Source organism: Monodon monoceros, unplaced genomic scaffold (assembly GCF_005190385.1).
Source record: "Monodon monoceros isolate NGI ecotype Baffin Bay Population unplaced genomic scaffold, NGI_Narwhal_1 Super_Scaffold_19, whole genome shotgun sequence".
NCBI lineage: Eukaryota > Metazoa > Chordata > Mammalia > Artiodactyla > Monodontidae > Monodon > Monodon monoceros.
In genome coordinates this window covers 35,806,100-35,832,448 of record NW_021703775.1, presented here as the reverse complement: position 1 = coordinate 35,832,448, position 26,349 = coordinate 35,806,100, and the positions used below count along the sequence as shown (strand labels likewise).

At 34.9% G+C, this 26,349-nt stretch overlaps 1 protein-coding gene across 4 annotated transcripts in view; it reads left to right on the top strand.

Annotated features, from left to right (window-relative positions):
* Window positions 1–26,349, top strand: part of EHBP1 (EH domain binding protein 1) — a 491,557-nt gene that overhangs the window by 400,074 nt on the left and 65,134 nt on the right. For 3 of the 4 annotated variants that reach the window (XM_029231704.1, XM_029231706.1, XM_029231705.1), the window contains one exon: window positions 2,623–2,766. The exons of the other annotated variant lie outside the window; for it this stretch is intronic. In XM_029231704.1, the coding sequence (XP_029087537.1) occupies window positions 2,623–2,766 (144 nt within the window). The remainder of the gene's footprint in view (window positions 1–2,622; window positions 2,767–26,349) is intronic. 4 annotated transcript variants of the gene reach the window in all.

Sequence of the window (26,349 nt, the reverse complement as noted above, 5' to 3'; positions counted from 1 at the left end):
TGCAATACAGTGTTATTAACTATATTTACCATGTTGTATGTTATATTCCCATGACATACTCATTTTGACCCCTTTACTCATTTAGCCCACCCCCAGCCTCCAGCAAACACCAATCTGTTCCCTGTATCTGTGAGCTTGGTTTCAGGGATTTTTTTTTTTGTGGGGGCGGGACGGGTTGTTTTTTAGATTCCACATATAAGTGAGATCATAGGGTATCTTTCTCTGACTCATTTCTTTTAGCATAATGCCCTCAGGATCCATCTATGTTGTCACAAGTGGCAAGATTTAATCCTTTTTTGTAGGTAGATAATATTACAATGCATGTGGCTATACAGTTTGCCCAACACCATTTTCCATTGTATATTTTTTTACTCCTTTGTTGTAAATTAATTGACCATATATGTATGGGTTTGTTTCTGGGCTCTCTGTTCTGTTCCATTGATCTATGTGTCTGTTTTTATGCCAGTATCATACTGGCATATATATTATAGCTTTGTAATAGTGATATAGTTTGAAATCAAGGAGGGTCATGCTTTTATTTTTCTTCTTTTTACTTTTATATATTTTCTAAAATTTCTATGATGAATATGAATTGCATTTTAATCAGAAAAAAATTTTGTGTTTATGTACTCTTAAGACCAAAGCAGTTTTTCACTGTCTGTGTAGCTGATTGGAATCCCTAAAGGACTGTATAATCACAGAATTTAGAGCTAATGGGAACTTTAAGATGATCTACTCTAAGTATTTGAAAAGTTTACAGTGAGTGGGATTTTTTTTTTAACATCTTTATTGGAATATAATTGCTTTACAATGGTGTGTTAGTTTCTGCTTTATAACAAAGTGAATCAGCTATACATATACACATATCCCCATATCTCCTCCCTCTTGCGTCTCCCTTCCACCCTCCCTACCCCACCCCTCTAGGTGGTCACAAAGCACTGAGCTGATCTCCCTGTGCTATGCGGCTGCTTCCCAGTGAGTGGGATTTTAAAGATGATCTCCCTTCATTTAAAAAATGAGGAAATTGAGAGATTTTTAAAAAATATATTAATAGTTAACATTTATCTGGTGCTCACTACGTTACTCTCTTTCACTTAATCTTTACAATATCTTTATGAGAGTTGATCTATTTTTATCCCCATATTATAAATAAGGAAACTGAGGCTTAAAGAGATTGAGCAGCTTGCTCACAAGTTACTCAAGTAATGGAGCTAGGTCTGTCTGACTTCAGAGTTCTTAAATATCATGTAATGGTTTTAAGTGACCTGTTCAATGTTGCATTGCTTATTATTAGTGGAAGAAGGATTAACAGTCTTGACTGCCAATTCAGCGTTCATTTAATTAATTTTGTCTGTTTTTTGAGAATACGTTGATTTGTAACCAGTTCAAATGCAGTTATGAACTCTGTTCTATTATGTCCTATCAGTATGAGCTAAAAATCTTTCATTATCGCTTATACATTTCAATTGTATCTATTAAGTTAAGAATTTTTGTTTAATCCTCTTAAAACCTTGGGTGATGAAAATGTTCTGGAATTAGTTAGTGTTGATGGTTCACAAACTTGTGAATATACTAAAAAAAATCACTGAATTGTAGACTTCAAGAAAAATCTTTGCCTAAAATTACAGAAAAAAGTTTAAAATTTGCTGTATCAAAATATAAAGGTCACAAAGAGACCCAAAAATGATGTACTAAATTTTTTTTTGATGTACTAAATTTTTTAAGTTTCACATTATTACCAAATAAAGTAATAGGTTGCTGTTTATTACCTCTTCCTTGACCATGAATGATAATTATGACTGAACCAAAACTATGCAAAGAAAAGGAATTAAAAGAAATTAAGTATTAAAGTCATAGTCATAGCCATCTAAAGTCAGAAGTTGGCTACTTTAGTAGAGAAAAGGAATTTGAACTATACACACTATGAATATTTGTGCTTTGGATTAATGCCACCGTTTAAGAGCTGATTTCCATTGAGGTTCTACCTGTTTTTCTCCAAAAATATATTGTAAGATTACAAATTAATCCAAGAAAATACTGTTCTAATTCTAATGTTTAATTGTTGTAAGGAAAGTGAGCCATAGAGAAAAACAGTACTATTTTTCTTTAAATAAAATACTATAGCTTTGAATTTTCTATAAACGTTAAATTGTCAAGAATTTAAAGAGTTGTTACCACAGATAATTAAAATCTTTCAAAATGCAGATTTGGAAGACACCTTGTTATCAATTCTATACAACTATAAAAATAAAACTACGAACTTGAAAAAATGTCTTTGCCAGATTATACTGTGATTAGCAAATTTGAAGAATGTATATAATATGTGTATGGACTTTATACCTTATGAGACTATGTTCTAATGAAAATGTAATTAAATTTAACCCAGTTTTAGCCAGTAAAGGTATAGTTCCTTTTAGTCAAGATATATGTATTCATCCCACAGTTTCTAGTCAACATTAATATTTTCTATAGGTAATCTTATAAAACTACAATCTTATTCCTGACCACTGTTATTTTGACGAATTGTATAGCTATTGATTAGTTTACAAAAATGGATTACATGGTTTTTTGGGGGTTTTGTTTGTTTGTTTTGGCTTCTAATTCTGTATCTTTGTTTTTAAGCATCGAATGTTATCCAGACAAGAAGAACTCAAAGAAAGAGCAAGAGTTCTGCTTGAGCAAGCAAGAAGAGATGCAGCTTTAAAGGCAGGGAATAAGCAGAATACCAACGCAGCCACACCACTCTGCAACAGGCAGCTAAGTGATGTGAGGAACATTGGTTAAAAAAAACATACATTGTTCATTGTAATCCTGGGGGTGTAAATAAGAGTAACTTATTTATATTTTTGATGAATTATTTTTCCATAGACTGTGTATACTGTGGGTACTTGGTACTTTCGTTGAACTGATAAATCCATACTTGGAGGAGCAGGTTGTAATTATTCCTACACAGCAGTATTAGCTGTTAGAAAAAGTAAGATCCTGGAATATAATTTCCACATATACATGAATAATCTGTTTTTTTGTTAATTTACACTTTGTAATTTAGTTGTACTTTGTTTAGGATTGTATTTTGTCAATGGAAGTTAATTTTGTTGGAAACATTAGAATATAATAATGATGCCTACAATTTATTGAAATATTGGGTTGGCCAAAAAGTTCATTCGGGTTTTTCCATAAGCCCCAGATGAACTTTTTGGCCAGCGCAATACTTAGCGTATATTCCAGGCACTATAATGGATGTTTCACATAACTTTTATTTTACCTAACCTCATGAAGTAGATATGCAAACTCCTTTTTAGATAAGAAAACTGAGGCTGATAGGTAAGATAATATGTACAAGGTTGTAGTCGATAAATGATGAATTCAGGATTTGAACCCAAGACTTACCAGACTCCAGAGTCAATCCTCTTTCCTATCATATACTGCCATCCCTATGTTAAGCCATATTTTTATACATATTTTTGTGTAGTGCCTCACAGATAATAATGAACATATAGTAATAGATTTAGATTTAGGGGGACATGAACCTCTTCATGAATCTGAAAATTATGACAACCCTGCCCTACCCCCAATTTTACATATACATAAAACTGCATGTTCTTTTTTTTTTTAATTAAGATTTTATTGTTTTAGAGCAGTTTTAAGTTGACAGGAGAATTGAGGGGAAGGTACAGAGATTTCTCATATACCCTCTCAACCCACACATGCATAGCCTCCCTCCTTAATAACATGCCCTGCCAGGGCGGTACATTTGTTAAAACTGTGAACCTATACTGACACATCATTATTACCCAAAGTCTGTAGTTTACATTATGGTTCACTCTTGGTGTACATTCTATGAGTTTAGACAAATGTATAATGACACATATCCATCTTTATAATATCATACAGAGTATTTTCACTGCCCTAGGAATTCTTTGTGTTTCACCCATTTATCTCTCCCTTCATCCCCAACCTCTGGGAACCTGATAATTTTATTGTCTTCATAATTTTACCTTTTCCAGAATGTCATATATTTGGAACCGTAGTATGTTGCCTTTTCTGATACGGCTTCTTTTCACTTAGTAATATGCATTTAAGGTTCCTCCATGTCTTTTCATGATTTGATAGCTCATTTCTTTTTAATGCTGAATAATATTCCATTGTCTGGAGGTACCACAGTTTATCCATTCACCTACTGAAATGCATCTTGGTTGCTTCCAAGTTTTGGCAATCATGAATAAAGCTGCTATAGTCATCTACATGAAGGTTTTTATGTGGACTTAAGTTTTCAGCTCCTTTGGGTAAATACAAGGACGTTTGCTGGACCTTATGGTAAGAGTATGTCTACTTTTGTAAGAAATCACCAAACTGTCTTCCAAAGTAGGTGTACCATTTTTCATTCCCACCAGCAATGAATGAGAATTCTTGTGTTTTACATTCTCGCCAGCATTGGGTGTTGTCAGTGTTCTGGATTTTAGCCATTCTAATAGGTGTGTAGTGGTGTCTCATTGTTTTAATTTGCATTTTGCTGATAATATATGATGTGGAACATCTTTATATATACTTATATGCCATCTGTATATCTTCTTTGGAGAGGTGTCTCTTAAGATCATTGGCCCATTTTTTAATCGGGTTGTTTTCTTACTGTTGAGTTTAAAGAGTTCTTTGTTTCTTTTGGATACCAGTCTTTTATCAGTTGTATCTTTGCAAATATTTTCTCCCTGACTGTGGCTTGTCTTCTTAGTCTCTCTACATTGTCTTTCACAGAGCAGAAGGTTTTTTTTTTTTTTTGAAGTTTTTTTTAAATTAATTAATTCATTTAAAAAAATTTTTGGCTGCATTGGGTCTTCATTGCCGTGCGCAGGCTTTCTCTAGTTGCGGCGAGCAGAAGCCACTCTTTGTTGCGGTGCGTGGGCTTCTCATTGCAGTGGCTTCTCTTGTTGTGGAGCACGGGCTCTAGGTGCGTGGGCTCAGTAGTTCTGACTCGTGGGCTCTAGAGCGCAGGCTCAGTAGTTGTGGCGCACGGGCTTAGCTGCTCCGCGACATGTGGGATCTTCCCCGACCAGGGCTCAAACCCCTGTCCCCTGCATTGGCAGGCGGATTCTTAACCATTACGCCACCAGGGAAGCACAGAGCAGAAGTTTTAAATTTTAATGAAATCCAGTTTAACCATTAGTTCTTTCATGGGTCATGCCTTTGGCGTTATATCTAAAAAGGAATCACCATACTCAAGGTCATTTAGGTTTTCTCCTGTGTTATCTTCTAGGAGTTTTACAGTATTGTGTTTTACATTTAGGTCTGTGATCCATTTTGAGTTAAATTTTGTGAAAGGTGTAAGGTCTGTGTCTAGATTTATTTTTTTGCATGTGCATGTCTGGTTGTTCCAGCACCATTTGTTGAAAAGATGATCTTTGCTCCATTGTGTTGCTTTTGTACTATGTCACAGACATTCATTTTGGGGGTGCAAATATAAGTAGGATTATGTTTTTAATTTCAAATTCCACTTGTTCATTTCTGGTATATAGGAAAGCAATTGACTTTTGCATATTAACCTTGTATCTTACAACCTTGCTATAATTGCTTATTAGTTCCAGGAGAGGTTTGCCTTTTTTTTTTTTCCTTCAATTCTTTCAGATTTCCTACATAAGATAATCATGACATCTATGAACAAAGGCAGTTTTATTTCTTCCTTCCCATGCATACTTTTTTTAATGCCTTTCAGCGAATAACCTCTGAACTTGACCACTGTTTTTCAAACTTTGTCTTTTTTTTATTTATTTATTATTATTTTGTTTTTCTTTAAGTGAAGTATAGTTGATTTACAATATTATATTAATTTCAGGTGTACAACGTAGTAATTCAGTATTTTATAGACTGTACTCCATTTAAAATTATTGTGAAATATTGGCTATATTTCCTGTGCTGTACAATATACAGACTTCAAGTCTTTACACAGTAATGTGATATAAAATCAGTGTAGTGGGCCACAATAATTTTATTTTCAGTGAAAAGGAATAGAATATTTAAATGAAATCGAAAATATCAGAATTTATCACACATCATAGTACTTTTGTGTGAGACTTGTTTTAGTTACGTGGGTATGTGTGCTTACTGGATCTTGATATAAGATGTATTTTTAATTGTGGGTCATGATAAAAATCTTTGAGAAATGCTAATCTAGATGGCCATTTTTTCTGAGGAAGAAATTTTGTAGTCTTTATTCCAACTCTTTCAGTGCCTAACCATCTATTATATCATCAATTTGTTGGTTCAGTCAGATATTTATTGAGTGTCAGAAATTAGTATTTTTGTAGAGATAGAAAAGACTAAGCTTCGGGGACTTCCCTAGTGGTCCAGTGGTTAAGACTCCACGCTTCCACTGCAGGGGGTGCAGGTTCGAACGCTGGTGAGGGAACTAAGATCCCCAACAAAGCCTCTTCTCTCATGGAATTTACGTTTTGGTGGGAAGAGACTGGTAATAATGAATAAATAAGTTAACTACAGAGTGTGAAAACTACATGATATAGTAGAGGATAATTTGAGTAGGTAGGAGTGACTTGAGGAGGGGACATTTGAACTAAGACTTGATGGGAGAGAAGGATCCAGTTAAGTAAATAGCCACAAAAAGAATATTCTCTTTAAAAAGAAAGTTATTTTGTTGATATTATATTTTATTTGTGATAAATTTTGGCTCTTTCAGGCTCTAAAAATTATGGAAAATTTATAGCTCTATATTTTTCAAGTGTGTTGATTTTAAATTTAGAACACCTGAGATTTAAATGATCTGTCTGCCAAGTAGATCTTAAAAAGCCATTATTTTACCTATGTGTAAATTTTACATATATTAATAATTGTCATCTAATGTTTATGAGCACTTACCACGTATCAAGCAGGATTCAAAGTGCTTTCTTGTGGATTTTCTTGTTTAATCTCCACAACAATTATATGAGTTAAGTATAATCTCTGTTTTATAGTTGAGAAAACTGACATACAAATTAATGAGTTGCCCATGGTCACACAGCCTATAAGTAACAGAGCAAAGAATTGAACCTAGACAATTTGACTTCAGAGAGTATGTTTTTAAAGCATTGTTTTATTTCCTTCTTGTTTATTTTTCTGAAATCCTTGTGAAGTAGGAATAGATATTACCGTTGTATCCATTGTAGAGGTTAAGAAAACGAGTTAGGAAAGGGTGTTTAAATTTACCTAGGGTTGCAAACAGTGGCAAACTAGGCTTAGAATTCAAGTATCCTGATTTTTAAGGCTGTTTGTTTTTTCATTCAATTTATTCATTTATTACTTTAAACTGTCAACAGATATTTTACTGGTCATCTCTTCTTTTTAAGGCACCAGTAATTTTGCTTGCACTTCTAATTTCCCAAATAAAACTTAAACTTTTAGCTAAATTACATTAGTGTGAATTCAGTATCTTAACTACTAAAACATCGCATATTCTATGTCTGTGACATCTTACTGTATCTGTAAAATATATAACTTGGATTTTAAGAAACATGATGTTAGTGATGTTTCATCGAGTTGGATAATACTGCTGGTAGCATGTTACTTGCCACATCTTTCTGGAAAGCAAGTAAACTTCATTAAGAAATGCTCATTCCATTTTATCCAATAATTCCACTAACAAAGATCAATATGCAGGTTTTCATCACATAGTTATTTATAATAGCAAAAGTTACGGAATGGCAGTCGCTCAGACTAGGGGAATGATCAAATAAATTACAACAAATATATATACTTGTTATGTAGCTATTGAAAATTATTCAATAATGTTTTGAAAAAATATTGAAAGGACATAGGGAAATGTTCACAGTGTCATTTTGTACAAAAAGAAAGATATAAAATAGCATATGGCATATGAACTCCATTTTGAAAGACTGTGTTTTTATATCTGCATTGAAAAGTTCAGGAAGGAAAATAATCAAAATATTAATAATATTTATCTCGGGCTTCCCTGGTGGCACAGTGGTTGAGAGTCCACCTGCCAATGCAGGGGACACGGGTTTGTGCCCAGGTCCGGGAAGATCCCACATGCCACGGAGCGGCTGGGCCCGTGAGCCATGGCCACTGAGCCTGCGCATCCAGAGCCTGTGCTCCACAACGGGAGAGGCCACAACAGTGAGAGGCACACATACCGCAAAAAAAAAAAAAATTTATCCCTAAGGGTAATATAACAAATGGCTTACAGAGTTTTTTCCCTTTATTCTCTCTTTTAAAAATATGTCATGTTTAGATAAACATTTTAAACTAGGGAAATTTTTGGTATCCAAAAAGGATGTTTTTAATAGATTGTTTTCTTAGCATACCCAAATGTACTTGACCATAAAGCTGTTTCATTTAAACTAATGTTGTGTTTCAGTATCTCTAAGGGTGTGTGTGTGTGTGTGTTAAGAAGAGATGTAGAAAGAACTGTTCAGTTTTACAGTTGATGATATTTGTTTGTGCTTAGGTGTGGAATAAATGGCGAATTCAGTACTATCAATTCTGTTCACATTGAGAAGACATTTGCTTACTATATTGCATTTGTTTCCCACTTATGCAAAGTTGTACCCTACTGCTTATGAAACTATGCTTCAAACAGTCCCAAAGATATTTTCCCTACCCTTCCTCTTTCAGGTTATCTTTTGCTACATTATAAAACACTGAAAACCTATTGGCATAAAATAACCATTTTATTTTGCTTACAGATTCTATAAATTAGGCCTTAGGATAGGACAATGGGGGAATGTTTTATTTCTGTTGCATGTTGTCAGGGGCTGGTTTTCTTCTAGGAGCTATGCTGTCAGTTGGAACACCTACATGTGGCCTCTCCATATGGTTTCTCTACTTGGGCTAGTTTGGGCTTCCTCACAGCATGGTGGCTGGGTCTAACAGCGAGTGTCTCAAGAGAATAAAGTGAGCTCTCTTATGCATTCTTATGATCTAGCTTTAAAAGTCACCTTTGCCAGACTGTTGACCTGAGGAGACACAAAGCCACACCCAGGTTTAAGTAGCAGAGACATAGACCCCACCACATTGTAAGAAGAACGTGTGGCATGGAAGATATTGTTGTAGCCTCTTTTCAGTTATAGTTTAAGCTCACTTTAAAAACTCTCTTGCGCATTCTACTGTTGCTCATTTTTCAGATAAGTCAAGCCGTATATAGATGTGTTGGGAAGAACATCAGTTCCATGACCTAAATAGTACATCCTGGGACTGTTGCTCTAGTTTTGACATTTGTTACTCTGTGGGCCTTATAGCTAATATTGAAATGACTTAAGAAAGAAAATGTAAAATATCAGGTAACTCCCGTTTCACAAAAGAAGTTAGACCTTGCCATTGCTTTTCAGATTTTCAGTTTAGTATGCAAGTTTATAATCAGGTTGATAGCTTTTCCAATGATATGGTAGTTTTCTTAATTTGATCATTTTCTTTATCATTTCTGGTAGCTCTTGTACATACAGGTTTGAGTTATTTAGTAGTACTGTCCATATTTTGGAAAAGTAGTATGGCCAACTTGGCTGACAAAATTAAAAGGGAAAATACCAAATTTCATTTCTGGAGCAACTGAATATGAGTTAAGTGATACTAAAAGTAGAAATTATTTAATCTCTCTAAATCTGTTTTTCCATTTGTGATATGGAGGCAAAGAAAATTTTTTTCTCCTGTGTGACATTCAAATTAATTGGTGTCCACGGTGAAGTGGGTAAGGGAACCATGACTAATGCCATCCCCACTTCAATGTCAGCATCCCTTTCACTCTGGAGAGATCAAAAGACTTCTGGTAAATAAAAAGCAGGTTTAACTAAGAAAAAAAAAAATCTGGCATCTAATTTAGTGAACTGCTGCTACTATTTTCACTTCCTTATGCTCTTTAATTTGAGCCTTAATTTACCATGCCCTTATTTTTAAATTCATTATAAATTATCTTGAGTTTATAATGTATGCTTTGGTACTAAGAGTCTAGTTGCTGGCAGGGAGAGATATATATATACCCGCAGGTACCCACGGCTTTTTGTGTTCTTAGTTTAACTGAGAGTTACCAAGAGTGAGAAAAAAAAAAAAAGTTGGTACCCAGGAGTGACCCCAGGTCTTGAATAAATGAGTCACTGACCTTAAATCTTCAAGAGTTTACCGAAGAGCTTAGTTACTCTTAGGAGACTGCTGATATAGGACTTCTTCAGCAATTTCTATCTCTTATCCTTCTAAACTTCGTTTCTATACAGCTAATCTAGGACCTTCTGATGAATACCAGGAAGAATGAGTAGAGCTATTTTAATAATTGATGTTAGAGTTCTTAAATAGAAGTATACTTGCATGGGACAATGTCCGTCTACTCTGTACATGTTAACCGCTTTTGAGGTATCTAGTTTGTATCTAGTTCTGGGCTGAGAGAGGGAACTTACAGAGGATTCAGAGAAGTGTTAAAGGATTGAAAGCAAAGGTCTACTTTTAAGGAAAGACAGGCTTATGAAATATAAAGAGAGAACTGTGAAATAGTTTAAGTAGTAATTTGAGTATATGAAGGTTCAGATTCTTTCTGGTAACTCCCGCTTACCCAAGAGAATAAGTTCCAAACGACTCAAAATGGCCTCATATAAAAAGTTCTTGCAAATCGTGCCCCTTCCCTTTCTAGCCTCATTTTTCACCTCTCTCCCATTTTTCACTCTACAGTCTAACTCAACTAAGTTACTTAGAATGTGGCATACTCTTTCGTTCCTGTATCAAGCATTTGCTGTTCTCCCTGAAATGCCTGTCTTCCCTTGTTAGGAAAATAACTTCTTCTGTGAGTACCTCTGTCATGGCTCCTAGCAGCAAAGTTAATTCTCCTTCCTGTATCTTTTTCTAATATATTGTACATATTACTACTGCCACATTTCCCATATAATTATCTAATTATACATCCCTCTCTCCCTCAACTGTGAGCTATTCAAAGTACAAGAACCTTGTATCCCCAGCACCAAGTATTAATATTAAGTAAATGTTTGTTCAATGAATAAGTGAAGGGAGGGAATAGTGACAGTCTATTTTTCATATCTTCTGAGTGTCAACTAAGAAAAACATGAGCTTAAATATGAAGAATTGGGGTTGCTATAAGGAGTTTCTTGGTAAACGGGAAAAAACTGACTCTGAAGGTCTTTAGAGCAGAACTGATTATCATTGGTCAGAGAAAATTAAAGGGTTCCCCTTTCTCAGATCAGTTACAGAGATGACATTTGCCACTTGGGGGCTCGAGGTTCCCTGTATCATCCTTTTCTTCCTATTCTTGTATCCTACATTTTGATACCTTGCTTTGTTATCGTGTGTACACACCAAATTCTTACACATACCTACTCTTCCCATACTCTGGGATCTCTCATTAGAGTTCAGCTCCCAGCTCTGCCTTGAATCACATCACTCTAAGCAAACATTCCCTCATATAAATTAGTATAGCTTTAGGCTGGAAGGCTAGGAAACAATTTCTAAGACACTGAAGACAACTCTTGGCAATATTATCTTGTGGATCCTCATGTACAGACTCTACTTAAGTTATCTTCGGGAAATATTTGAGCTGTAATTTCTCTTAAAAGGGAACTTACAAACACAGATACTGTAAACCTTATAATTTTTCTTAATTTTTGTCAAGATTACCATTGCGTGTTTTAATGAGAACTTGCTGCAAGTACATAATGAATTTAGATCTTTTTTAGGGAAAGTAGTTTACATTATTCATTTGTATCTCTGTGCCTTTAAACATTTGTTTAACTTGTTTCAGGTGTTTTCTGAAATTAGTTTTCTATAGGAGACAGATATCATTGCTCTGAGCTCTGTGATTTCTATTTCTTTGCTTCCTATTCCTTTTGAGATTTTCATGTTACATTTTACTAATATAAATTTTAGGTGTGATGTTTGTTTTGTTCATTATTTTTCACGTATACTTAAAATAACTTTTTTCAAAGTACAACTCAGGGGTTTGACAGGTTCAACAGTCTAGCCACTATATAGCCAAAGGAGCTTCCTTGACTGTATAATATATTTAAACTTAAACTCTGAGAAAAATGTAATAACTTTTTTCAAGAAAATATTTCCTTTTTTTAATATCTTTATTGGGGTATAATTGCTTTACAATGGTGTGCTAGTTTCTGCTTTATAACAAAGTGAATCAGTTATACATATATATATGTTCCCATATCTCTTCCCTCCCACGTCTCCCTCCCTCCCACCCTCCCCATCCCACCCCTCCAGGCAGTCACAAAGCACCTAGCTGATCTCCCTGTGCTATGCGGCTGCTTCCCACTAGCTATCTCCCTTACGTTTGGTAGTGTATATATGTCCATGCCTCTCTCTCGCTTTCTTTATTACTCAATTCTCACACTTTTTCCCCAAGAAATGCATAAATAGAATTTAAGAAGCTAGTCTATTTCAGACTCTTTTGCTTATTACTTTACATTAGAATATAGTTGCTTTTTTAAAAAAATACATTTAATAAATCCACCATGACATTTAGTTATACTCATGTAATTATAATAAATAGCTGAAAGACATGTTTGCATTTGATATACTAAAGTTTAGGATCAGTACACTCTAAGAATAAGGGGTGACAATCCTGCTACCCACACTCCTTGGAATTGCTATTAGGATATGAAGCACTTTGAACCTATCAGAAGAAGGATGCTATATAGGTTTAATTATATCTTTTCGTTTTTAAGAAAGAATGAAATCTATTTTATAAATAGAAAGTCTAAAAAGAGAATTGGGAATGAGTCTTCAATCTAGTTTAATCACTTAACAGTGAATTTATAAATATGTTTTTCATTTTTTCAATCATAAATTATGTAACATAAGAATATGGTTTGCATATAGTTGTTAGATACCAGGAATTTTGTTTTGTTTTGTTTTGTTTTTGTTTTTTTTGGCGGTACGCGGGCCTCTCACTGTTGTGGCCTCTCCCGTTGCGGAGCACAGGCTCCGGACGCTCACGGGCCCAGCCGCTCCGCGGCATGTGGGATCTTCCCGGACCGGGGCACGAACCCGTGTCCCCTGCATCGGCAGGCGGACTCTCAACCACTGTGCCACCAGGGAAGCCCTGGAATATTTTTTAAAAGAAAAATCAGCCAAAAAATCACAACATTATTATAATCCAGACTTGAAGTTTTTGTCTGATATTTAATCTGCAAACATAGTGAGTGACCCATTACAATTAATTGGCATAGGAGTCCACCCTTACTTAGCAGGATCAAACTGCAAGTTAGCAGCAAGTCCTGAAAGGTTTGTAATATCTGTCTTTAAAGGTTTGCAGTAATATTTGAATCCTCTAAAGAAAACTGTGTATATGGGAAAGGAATTTCAGTTTGGTCAGTCCTTAGCTAACTACAAAGATCAGTAATCAAAAAAAGATACAGTGACTTTTTTTTTTTTTACTGGTCATTAGCAGTGAATCCAAAGGGCTTATTTGGTAAGAATGCAAGCCGCTCTTTTGCGAATTAAACCTTTAACAGGTATATTTTGTTGATATGAAGGGGTGGGACATCAACCTTGTACTTTTGATGTTAATTGGAAAATATTGATTTAAATGGGACTAGTCCCTTGTGCTGATAATTGTAGCAGATTTAGATAAGATCACTAGATCTTTTCCAGATAATCAAAGAAGCAGTTACCATCCAACTGGTAAAAAACACTAAATATCATCGTATCATCTATCTCTGAAAGAAACTTTTCCCATAGTTTTCATATATATATGTGTCCCAAGTATGTCTCATCGTAAAAATGTATGTAAGATTATGCTTATATGTTTATGAAGATCGGCTGTGTTACATTTAAATGGCTAGCCTCTAGGAATCAAGCTTTAAAAGTTAAGGTCAAGCTAAAATTTTTATTTTTCCTGATTACGTATATTATTAGTTCTATTACTAGGAAGAAGTAGGTAACTTTGCACTTGTAATTTTAAAAGAACATCAGTTATTATAAAAAGAAATCTAAAACCTCTAATAACATAGAGAGTAAGAATTTGTCTTATTTACAGATTTTTATTCTCTGTATGAACTGGAATGTCTATACCCAGGGCACAGAGATGAAAATATATTCCTTATTTCTTACACCAACACAATTGATAGAAGATTTAATGTACATAATCCGTTTCAGACCAGTAAGACACTTTAAATGTATAGCTTAATCTTTTTTATAGTTGCATTTTATAGGAGAAGAATGCCAATGTACTTCTGTATTCGACATAAATGCCTCTGTACATAGCAGTGGTTTTTATTCATTATGATTTAAATAATAGTTTATCTATTATGTCTAAATTTAAGTTGATTTGAAGCCTACTATCCTAACAATGGCTACTAGACTTCTTAGAAAACATATTGTTAGATTGCTCTCATATCTTCAAAGTTACACAAAACACTAGCATTGTTGGGGGAAAAAACTCAAGCATCTTTTCTATTATGTGGCCACAAACCCCTAGTCTCAAAAGTCTTATTTATTTGAGATTGCCATGAATAGATGAATCTAGGGCTAGGTATTTTAGCATCAGGAACACTCCTTTTATGCGACTATTAATGGCCATAGACATTTTCCATATGGCTGTTCAGTGCAGTGTTGAACATCCCAGGATGATATCACCATTACTAAGAGCTGTATTTTGTATTGCCTATTCTGTTATTGCTCAGTATGCACAAGGGTAGAGTTTAAATCTTTATTCATTTCATTTTTTAATGTTTCTTTTGTTCTCCTTATCATGTTCTGGCTTTCCCAAGGATATATGCTTTGAACGAAAAGTCACATGTGCATTACTAATTGTGTGCTATTGTATTTAAGGTTCCTAGTGGTGGCACTGTGAAGCTCCTAATTCCTTTGCTTCACTTGATGTAAAATAATCTGAGTGTCTTTGATAGCAGTGAAACAGTATTAATTGTTTTGTACATTTCTTGGTCACTCTTCTTAGGTGGTCTTCATAATCTATTAGAACTTTCAGCCAGATTTTTGTAATGTCATGCCTCCAGCAGTGATTAAATTGGTAATTAATGAACAGTCTTTGGCAATGTAAACCACATCCCGTTAATTTTCCCTTTTGAGTTTTTAGAAGTTGTCTTCTGTGTCAGAAATCATTGCGCCACCTTGCTATGGCCCCTTGGCATGAAACCACAACGACTTGATTTTTGCAGCCATTAGTAGATCAGAGCAGTAATTTCACAGTATTTTGGTCAAGGTAATTATAATACCAAGAACTGAGTAGTTTTGAAAATTCACGAAAGAAGTCCAGAAATACCAGGTGAGCTTCCTTGTGTTCACTGGAACGTTATGATTAGTTTAATTGGTCTTTGTTTGATTTTAGCCGCAGAAACTATTTGTGTCACAGCAGTGCAGTGACTTTATACTTGAGTGTTTCTGACCTTCTTTGACAGGGGTGGGTGCAAAAATGAACCCTTTGAAATAGTTCCCTTCCCCAAAGGGGGTTAAACTGCATTTAAAAAATTAACTATAGAAAAGAAAACTCTAATTAATTTCTTAATATCTTACTTTATTTTATGAAATGCTTAGCAAGTGTATTTTCTCTGTTTAAAATGTTTGCAGCTATTTTGATTTAAAATTTTTTTAACCATTACCCTTTCCTGCCTCTGAGGTTGTTGACGTACTGCTTCGATATTATAAAAGAACATTGCAATGCCTTAATGAGAGTGAAATTGAAATGCTGCTTTCCTTTTCATCACAAAGTAGATAAAAGTATTTCCATACTTGACTGATTGCTTATATGTGTATTAACCCTCGGTGATACATTGTGTACATTAGAATTTAAAGAGTCACTTGCCTGTTGGCTTCTGAAAGGATTGTCCTGGTCACCTTTTCTGGAAGCCCTTAATGAAACCAAATAGTTTGCTTGGAGTTTGGACCTAACCATCGGGGTGTTTCATGCAGTCTTGTCAGTTGATGTTCATGAATTGACTTGAACAAAGATCAAAGTGTTCCTACAAATGAAGAATCTGTGAGACAGCTCCTTCAATTGCACCACAAGAGCTAATCAAGCCATCAGTTCTTTATGCACTCTACGTGTCTTTAGAATTTAATACCAAATGATTCGTCAGTACAAATTGATATTCTGATTTTATGCTTTTCTCATTCCTAGCTTTCTTCCGCTGCACCCCATCTCCTAACTGGGGGAAAAATACAGTTTCTTTTGCCACTGGGTTTTGATAAGAACCTTAGATTATAATTTTAAATTGAGTAGTAAAGCTTATGAAAATAAATAAGCCAAGAACAAGTTACCGTTTTAAAAGTCAATGCTATTCGTAGACCACAGTACTAAATATACAGCCCAGCTTTTAGGATGAACAGAGGATTATCATAGAGTCTGTTTTGTTTTGTCTTGTGTTTGTCATTTCATTATTTTGATAATCGAGAGAAGTTTGTCATGAACTATTACAGTTGCATCAGAATATTTGTTTTCCATGCTTAAAGGAAAGTTATCTGAAAATACTTTGTTGGGTGGGTACCACTCCCACCCTCCCCACCCTCAAGTTGATATAATTTGGGGAAAGGGAATAGTTAGATTTTTTTTTCCTATTTCAGAAGCAGTTTTTAAGGGATTTAGCCTTATTTAGCCTGAAGGTCTTAACACTAATGAGAGCACTTAAGTTTCATCAAGGCTGTTGATTAGACAGCTCATCTATCAACTGAAGCATGAGAATTTATATTTGGGGGTACCTTTTATACATTTTAAATGTATATACATCTCCATTACTTTGTACCTTTTTCCTGAGTACTTTGATTGGTCTCTGGTATGACTGGTTGCTATGCATTAGAAATATAACTAAGAGAGAGTGAGTTATGTATTATTTCTACTGTTAAAATTTTTTATTTGAAAATCAATAAATTTTAAATTACTACTTTGGCATGAAAATTGAATGCAAGCTTTTATTTTCATAATAATGTAGTAAAGATTAGATATTCTTTTGAAAGACAATTTATTTTCTAAAAAATCAGTTAAAGATACTGATTCTTTTCTATTTTAATAAGAACTATCATTTCCCACATTTTTAGAGGATACATTATCCTAGTTAAATTTAAAGGATACAGTATCCTAATGAGCTGACTATTTTAAAGGAGTTTGTGTTCCCTAACTTTTTGGCATTTCAAATTTTTTAAAGAAATTTAAAACATCACCACTAGCCTGTACTATGAGCAGCCTGTAATAACAGTTTTAAAAAGCTTTCTGAACTATTTGACAAGATTTCTTAGTGCTGAGGCCATATGCTGTAGCCTTTAAGCTATTTCTTCCTATCAGTTTCATTATCACCTGCCTCTGAGTCTCCAATATCATCAGTAAGCACATGCAGAATCATAATTATGCCATGTACAAGTTCTTTGATAACATGTACAGTTTTCTTCTTAATTCTTTATCAAATGCATTGATCGTGGCATGTGTGCATTGATCCAGGTCCGCCATCTGGCTGTGTGTGATAAGCACAGTGGCATCTTTGCATTTCCACTGTCATTCATTGCGCTACAATTTGGCTGCAGGGGAGTAGTGGCTGGGATTAGCCCTGTTCTGCTACTTACTTGCATTTTAAGTTGACACCTCTACAGCGGCTCAGACCACATTACAAACTGAAACACATACGCACGACTTAGTGATGTGACACTTCTCAATAAGCTTACTCCACTAGCTACTCAACAATCTGTAATTGGATTTGTAGGAATAACAGCAAAAGATTTCCTAAGAATTGCTAGGGACAGAAGGTGAAGTTTTCTCATTATTGGCAAAAGGCTAGGTATAGATCCTAGACGATTGGTATTTTCCATTAAAAACAAGCTGCCAACAGTTTGCAGGACATTTAAAAAAAAAAAAAGGACTTGGAAAAGCATATGGTTTTCACTTGTCCTTTACATTTTGATCACTTGTATCTTAGGGCTTTTTCCATTAATATTGAGAGGAGGAAAAACTTTCAAGTGCATCAGGAATATGGTTGTTTCTGTGTATCATTTCAGAGATATAGAATAGCCAAAAGACAATGTACAGGTATTTTCTTTGTAGAATAGGATGAATTCCAAAACATGGTTAACTAAGAAGAGACCCTGACAAGGTAAAGAACACTCCTTCCTATATTGTATATATATCTACTAGGCTTGGCAAAAATCCTTGTTTTATAACATCACTTTTTTTTTTTAATCTCAAATGTCAAGTTTACACAGGAGCAAAGCCCTTAGGTGAAGCACTATAGAAGTTAACACCTGAAAATGAATAAACAGTTTTTAGGCACTCTTTATAGTATAGCTTTTAAAAGGTATAGAATATGTCATATTTTGGGCAGAGGAACTGATCAAAATAGATACAACATGTTCTCTTTAATCACTAAGGTATACCCAGGCTCTGCCCACCCCAAGTTACTGGTGTCAAACTGATATTAACTATCAGCACTTTTTTGAAATCCAAAGGTATTGGTTGGATGGAATCCAAAAGTGTTGATCATAAATAAATATTTTATAGGTGATAATATTGGCAATAAGAATTACAAAGAAAAAAATTCATTAACATTTAAGGACAAGGCAAGTGTTGGTGAGGTATTACTCATAAAGGGGTTCTTTATTGGTAGCTTTGTTAATACACAACTTGTAGAATTATTTATACCAAAAAGGCTATGTCATTTTCAGTATCTGAACAGGATATGAAGTAGGAGATTATATATTCCCACACATATATATCTGTGAATATATACCTACAGAGAGGAAAGAGCAGATAAATTTGGATTCTTAGAAGTTTTTCTAGTGAAAAAAAACCATAATATAAAGTAGTAATATTTTCTTTTAATATGACACTCAGATGTCATACTGCTGAAGGGTTAAGTCTTATTTATCTGAATGGAACCACAGGACAGTTTTGCAGAATGCTTTAGCACAAATACCTATGGTTTACTTTGACGTTATGTTTTTTTGTTGGTTTATGTACTTTAAATACTTGAACTGTTAGACCTTTTACCTTTTTGCTGAGAAAGATGTATTTGTACCAGATTAGAAAAGCTAAACTGTTTCTTTACATTGAATAATCAGCCTGTCATGACAAATCTATCTCCTTCTGCATGAGTAGGTGCCAGTCTGACGGGCTTCTTTTAGGCTCACACTGGGTTTTAAGCTAGATCCATGTGCATGACTGGCAGTGCATTTGTTGGGCCAGATCTAAGGAGCCAGAGAGCGTTCAGCTCCTTTTTACCTACAAAAGAGCAGCCAGACAACCAGCAAGAGGCCTTGGATGTAACACAAGGTGATACTTACTTAGTCAGCCATTCTTTTTTTTTTTTTCTTATAAATTTTTTAAACTAAGAAGTTATCCATTTCACAGAGAAAAGAGGAATTAAATTATCAAAGGGTCCTTTTTGGAGGCCCAAACTATTTCCATTAGTTCTGCTAATGCAATTTGAAGTTTTCAAAAATATAAAATAATTGCTTTTATAATCCTAAAAATAATTATTTTTAGAGGAATATAGTACCTACTAGAAATTCATATATATTAGTTTAATGAATGAAAGAAAATGATTACTGACTTAGAATATAAAACTTTATATCCCAGATTGCTTCCAGATACTTAAAGGAGAGGCTCATATAGCAACATTAACTTGATCATGCACTTTTATGTTTAGAATTCTTTATTTTTACAGCACTCAGGCAAAACAAATGCTACAATTAAAAATGATCATTTCTGTATTTGGAAACAAAGAGATATATTTTTTAAAACTTGAGTATGATATATTCTGTTGTGTGAAATGAATACTAATGAAATCTAAATTCTTCAAATGCATGTCTGTTTTTTCTGAACTAGACCTTTTATGCTTTCTGCTCATATATTAAAAACTAGATCTCAAACTTAAATTCACATTCTGTTTAATATTTTGCCTATGTATTTTAAACAAATTCAAAATTTAGTAGTTACTACAAAAATAAATGTAATCCCCAGGGTTGATCAAAGATTTAATCTGACCAGATGGAGCAAACTTGAGAAAGATTTTGACTTTCCACTCTGTTTTGCAACAAGAAAGGCTGATTTTTTTCTTTCTTTCTTTCTTTGTTAGAGAAACAGAGATCAGGCCATCCCCAGAGAAATGAGCAGGTGTGGCCATTTATAAGCATGTCTGCTTATATTACAAACCAGCATAAGAAAAGTTTGAAACGGGCTGAAAAGATCTGCTAAACAGTTTTAATGTTTTACTCTAAATCCTATTTATTCAGTCAAGAGCTGATCAAGCTGGCGGGAAACTATCTAGTCTACCCAAACCTTTAAAGATCTTATAATTTTATTTTTTATTTTTATTCTATCTTTGGTAGCAAGTGAATAGGTGCACTTTGGTAATCCTTGCCTCTGGACAAGCACAGATTTTTTTTTTTTTTTTATCCTTTCTGAATGCCTAATAACAGAGCCTTGCATCCTGTCTAATGCTGAAAGGGTGGCAGTCAAGTTCTTTCTCTTAGTTTACTATTAAATTGAGGAATTTCACGGACCATTCTGAGAACAGAATCCTGTGAAATATTAGCAGTACTAAGTAAAGCCCTATAAAAAAATTTGGATAAGTTAAAATGTATTTAGCCCAATTAATAAAAGTCTAACTCCTAAGACCATATGAAACACTGAAGAACTCAAGTAAGCACAAGATAGTATGGAATATGGGTTTGTTGATAGAAATAGGGTGCTTTGTGCTGTTATAAACACAAATTTACAAAGACTAAGGATGCAAACTACATTATTTGAAATAATATATTTCTAAATTTTGTAAAAGCTTATTTCATGAAAATGTGTGTAGACATGTTTCTTAAATAGAAAGACTTCTCAATCTATAGTTTTCAACTGACAATAAAAATATCTAATGTTATGAAATACACCCTTGGGTGGGTAATGATCTCAGCAGCTACACTGACAGTTTCTCATGTTCTAATTCACCTTCACACATCCATGGCATCATTTTTTGGCTAAAGTAATGTCAGTCGTTGACATTTGCGGCAAGTATAAAAAGGACCCCCCATGGCAGCCATTTTTATTTGATTCTTAAGATCCAAAGGCTGCTGAAAGAACAATTGAATAAAGTTGAGGATTGGAGAAGCTTGATTTTCTTGTTCTCTGTGAAATGAAACTCTAGTCTTTTTCTTCCCCTTCCCCTTAAAAGCAAAAGTCTGCTAGGGGGTTGTAGCTGTGTCAAAGCCGCTGGGATGCCACTGCTGATCACTTTAATTACTACGACTAAGGAGGATAAAATTAAAAGTAGCACCATTGAAGCAGTGGAAGAAAGCTTGCCTAGATGTCGGTGAACTGTGAAATATAAAAATTGCATACCAATACATTTTTATGGAAAGGAAACAAGGAATTACATTACTTATTCTTGAAGAGTTTGTCCTTAAATTGTCAAGTTTTACTAGTGCGTCTATCTATGGCAGATTGTAGACCATTTTAGAACGATAAGAAAAATAGTAACTTGAAGACATGCTGTGAAAGGGCTAAATATTTTTTCAGTTTATGTCCAAAGTGGTTAGTTCTGATCCATCTTCTATATTTGAATATTTAAAATTCATTGTGTTGAAATACAAGCTTTTTGTACCATAACAGGACTTTTGCCTTATTCTGAAGATGTTAACAAAGAGGAAAGTGAAGCTTAAATGTACCACATTCAGTACTTTTCTGAAGACTTATAATTTAAAGTCTGGAACCTAAGTTTTAAATGAATATAAGTAAGTTAATTTCTCTTTACCTCTCTGTATTCAGTAGCACAAAGGGGAGTTTAACCTGATTTGTATAGCCCAAGTGTAAGTAAAGAACTGTTGTTTTTTTTAATGACAATAGCAGTAGGGCCTCAGACAAATTTTCTGAACACCAGTAATGTAATAGCTAGGACCAGCACTTTGAAATCAGACAGACAGTGATTTTAATTCTTACTATGCCATTTACAAGATGTATGACCTTGGGCAGTATATTTAAGTGAGATTCCATTTCTATCAAATCAGAGTCATAGTGGTTACCTCAGAGTGGTGAATGGTGAGACAACATGTGTGAAAACACTGCACAGGCACACAGCTAGTATTTACTCAAAAATACAGCTTCCATCAAACCCTCTAAAGAGTACATCTGTCTTACAAAAGCTAGAATGTTCTATATAACTCGGTCTAACTCTGTAAATAATACTGTATAGAAAAAGGTAAATGTCATCAGACCCATTCTTAGAAATAGGAGCCTACTTCAATTTTTTTAAGTTTATTTAGACTAGGCAGGTAAATGAAAGATACATAGGTTTCCTATGTGTTGAATTTTTCGAGTGTACTTTTAATGACAGCAATCTTCTAAGTTACTTACCTTTGCATCCCATTGAAAAGATTCCTTTATTTTTTTCAGCAGATACAGTAAACAGATGACTTATTTACAGCTGTGAGTCGCTATCTTCTTTTGAATGCAGAAGGGTCAAAACAGATAACACATTTCTGTACTTGAGTAGGTTTAGGCAAACCATCATTGTCAGAAATATTCACCTATACAAACATAAAAAATGATGAAATAATCACTGCCCTTACTCTCTGGTCATTTTATTCCTTTGATATAAACAATATGTTTCTTTTGAGTAAAAGACACATAGATTTTTTTGCTATCTATTCTTTAAATATTACTGTAAAAACTGACTTTAAAAATTTTTTAATTTAATTTTATTTATTTTTTTATACAGCAGGTTCTTATTAGTTATCCATTTTATCCATATTAGTGTATATATGTCAATCCCAATCTCCCAATTTGTAAAAACTGACTTTTAATGAAGCTTATATATAAAAATTAGTTTTACATATAAGGAATCTGGATATTAATAATACTATCAATTAAATTGGTTGCATAGTCAATTTCTATAATTACAAGCTTTTCCTTCTGACTGTAACAATTAACTTCTATTTTTTCAGTTGGTTCTTTGTCTTAAGGAAACTCAATGGGTGAGAAAACAAACAATGCAGATATGCCATCCCACTGGAGGCCTCCAAGGCCCAAGCAAAATTATCTCTGTGGTGTTAGGACGTTAGCAGAAAAGTAAATCAGGGCAATCTGATAGGGAACTAGAATTCTGTCAGTCAGGCTCAAGATTTTGCGCTGTGTCCATAAACTTTGTTTACTGTAGGGTTTTATGAGTTGTAACCTGCCCTTGTAGTCTGTTAATGAGGCTAAATCTTGCTACTTGAGAACTGAATTACAGCACACCTCTGGGCTAATGGTTATAAACAGAAAGTCCCATTAGGGCTGCATTCTGATTTGTTCGTTTACATTTTTTCTATTGTATAGAGAACAATGATGGGTAAGTAGGTACAAACATACAATTTACATGGAAATTGATAAAGTGTCCCTACTTAGTATTTAGAGTTGGTTTTATTAATGATTGCCTGCTTTAAATTGCACTCTTGGTAAGCTCTCAGAAACATTTGCAGGTGGGAATATTATTGGGGGAGGAGGGGGAAGCGGTAGCTGGGAAGAAAAAACTAGGTTCCCATTTCATATTCATAAAGGTAGAATCATTTATTTCATTTTTATGCAGTTAAGATGACCCAAGACCACTTCATCTTAGTCTGAATCACCAGATTCCAGCTCTGCGAGAAGTTATTACACGCAGTGAAATTCACTTAAACCTAGTTGCCTGAGGCATATCAAATAATGGTTTTTATTAGTGCTCTTAACTTTTCTTAAGTTTGAAAGATGAAAGTTTAGTAAAAGCTCAATTTTCCTCAATTGGTCATGTAATTTGATGCTTTTGGGGGATCAAATAGTTTGAAGGTTAAAAGCAGGGCCCTGTAGTCAGACAGACCTGGGCTGGACTCCTGGCTCAGACATCAGTTCTAGCTGTGTGATCTTGGAACTCTAAACTTAAATATTCTCATTGGTAAAAATCAGGTTGTAAAAATTAAATGAGATCATGCATATAAAGCACTTAGCACATAAAAGCTCAAGAAATATCAGCAACCGTCACCAAAGTTACCATTATCAAGCCTGCATTTCCTTTTATTTTCTAAGTTCAGAAATATTAATAATGAACTAAGGATTTTTGTATATTATTCTTGCGTCTTTGGTCTCACACTGCCCAGTACATACTACTCCTCTAACTACAAATAAGCTCGCGTCTCTAAATATTAAGAAAATTCCCCTTGAGGGACTTCTCTGGTGGTCCAGTGGCTAGGACTCTGCGCTCCCAATGCAGGGGGCCCGGGTTCGATCCCTGGTCAGGGAACTAGATCCCACACGCAGGCCGCAACTAAAGATCCTGCATGCTGCAAAGAAGATCCCCCATGCGGCAACTAAGATCCCACGTGCCTCAACTAAGACCCAGCGCGGCCAAAATATATAAATAAATATTTTTTAAAAAAGAAAAGAAAATCTCCCGTGAATGTTACATCTCTCTTCTTTTGCCCCTACCACCCACCCCAGAAGCCTACCATCTCATGTCTTTCCTCCCTTCCCCCCAAGACTTTTGAAAAATAACTCTTATTACAAGAGTAGTACATGTGTATTATAGAAAGTTAGAAAATGAAGACAAAGAAAACAAAAATATCACATTTCCATACCCAGATATCTCCACCATGTCAATTTTGTGAATAACCTTCCAAGTCTTATGTATGTATTTATTTTGCCAAAAAGACAAAACAAAGTTACTACTATATAAACTGTTTTTCAGTCAAGTTGTATTTTCTCTCATTTAATAACTCTAATTATATTCACATTTCTCTAATTGATTCAACAGTGTCCTTCACAGCTGGTTTATCCAAACTAGTATCTAACCTAGGACTACACATTGCATCTGGTCAAGTCCCTTTTGTTGGTGGAGATGATGATTAGTTGTTTTTTGTTGTGTTTGTTTAGATAACTCTTATTAAAATGACCAGATTAATTGGCCTGAATATCCTACTTTCTAGATTTGTTTGGTTGCTTCCTTGCTGTGTCATTTATCATGTTTCTCTGTCTCCTGTGTTTATGATAAACTGGAGGTTGTATCTGAAGGCTTAGTAGATTCACTTTAGACATCTGGGCTAGAATATTATAGGTGGTGTTCGCTTCATGTGTTTCACATCAAAAAACATATAACAGGGACTTTCCTGGTGGTGCAGTGGTGGAGAATCCGCCTGCCAATGCAGGGGACACGGGTTTGATCCCTGGTCCAGGAAGATCCCACAGGCCATGGAGCAGCTAAGCCCGTGCACCACAAGTACTGAGCCTGAGCTCTAGGGCCTGCGAGCCACAACTACTGAGCCCACGTGCTACAACTACTGAAGCACGTGCACCTAGAGCCTGTGCTTTGCAACAAGAGAAGCCACTGCAATGAGAAGCATGCGCACCGCAACGAAGAGTAGCCCCCACTCACCACAACTTGAGAAAGCCTATGTGCAACAGTGAAGACCCAACACAGTCAAAAATAAGTAAAAACTTAAATTTAATTTAAAAATTAAAAAAAAACATAACATATGGTTGACTCAACATTAGTGATGCTAAGACTGACCGTTAGAGTAGTGGTTTCTAATCCCTGATCTAGTTCTGATCTCTTCATTTAAAATTAGGTTTTCCTCTTGCAATTAGGGAATAATCTGTGTGGTGTTACTTAAGCATATGGTCCAATTATTAATGCTGTAAAACAAACAATACCAAACTTAATGGTGTAAAAATTTTTTTTATTCTCAGATTCTATGGGTCAGGACTTCAGATAGGGTATAGTGTGGATGCTTTGTCTCTGTTCCACATTGTCTGGGGTGTCAGCTGGGGAGACTTGAACAGTTGGAGGTGACCCAAAATGGCTAAAAGTGGAGATTCTGAAGAAGGCTTTATTCACATGTTTGACACGTGAGCCAGGAAGACTTAAGGCTGAACTTGGCTGGGAATGTGGACTGGTGCACCTACGTGTAGCTTCGGATTCTCACAGCATGACAGCTAGGTTCCCAGAAAGTACAAAATGCAAGAATTTCAAGAGAACTGGACAAAAGGGGTGTAGCCTTTTCTGACCTAGCGTTGAAAATCACCTGCAGCACTTCTACATTCTGTTGATTATGTACAAGTCACTAAAGCTGGCCCACACTCAAGGGGAGGGGAATTAAGCTTTACCTTTTGACGAGGGAATGGCAAGGTCATGTTGCAGAAAGCATGTGGGATGAGAAATACTATCATGGCCATCTTTGGAAAATACATAATATTATTATTATAGCTGGTATTATTTTATAAAGTTGAGCTTTCTGTAATTGACTGGGACTATTTAGTTACCCTAAACTTCAGTTCCCACTGGAAAGACAGGATAAGTGTTTGATTTTTTTCCTCTAATTAGTAATTTTCAGGAGTTCTTTTAAAAGCTACCTCAGGGCTTCCCTGGTGGCGCAGTGGTTGAGAGTCCGCCTGCAGATGCAGGGGACACGGGT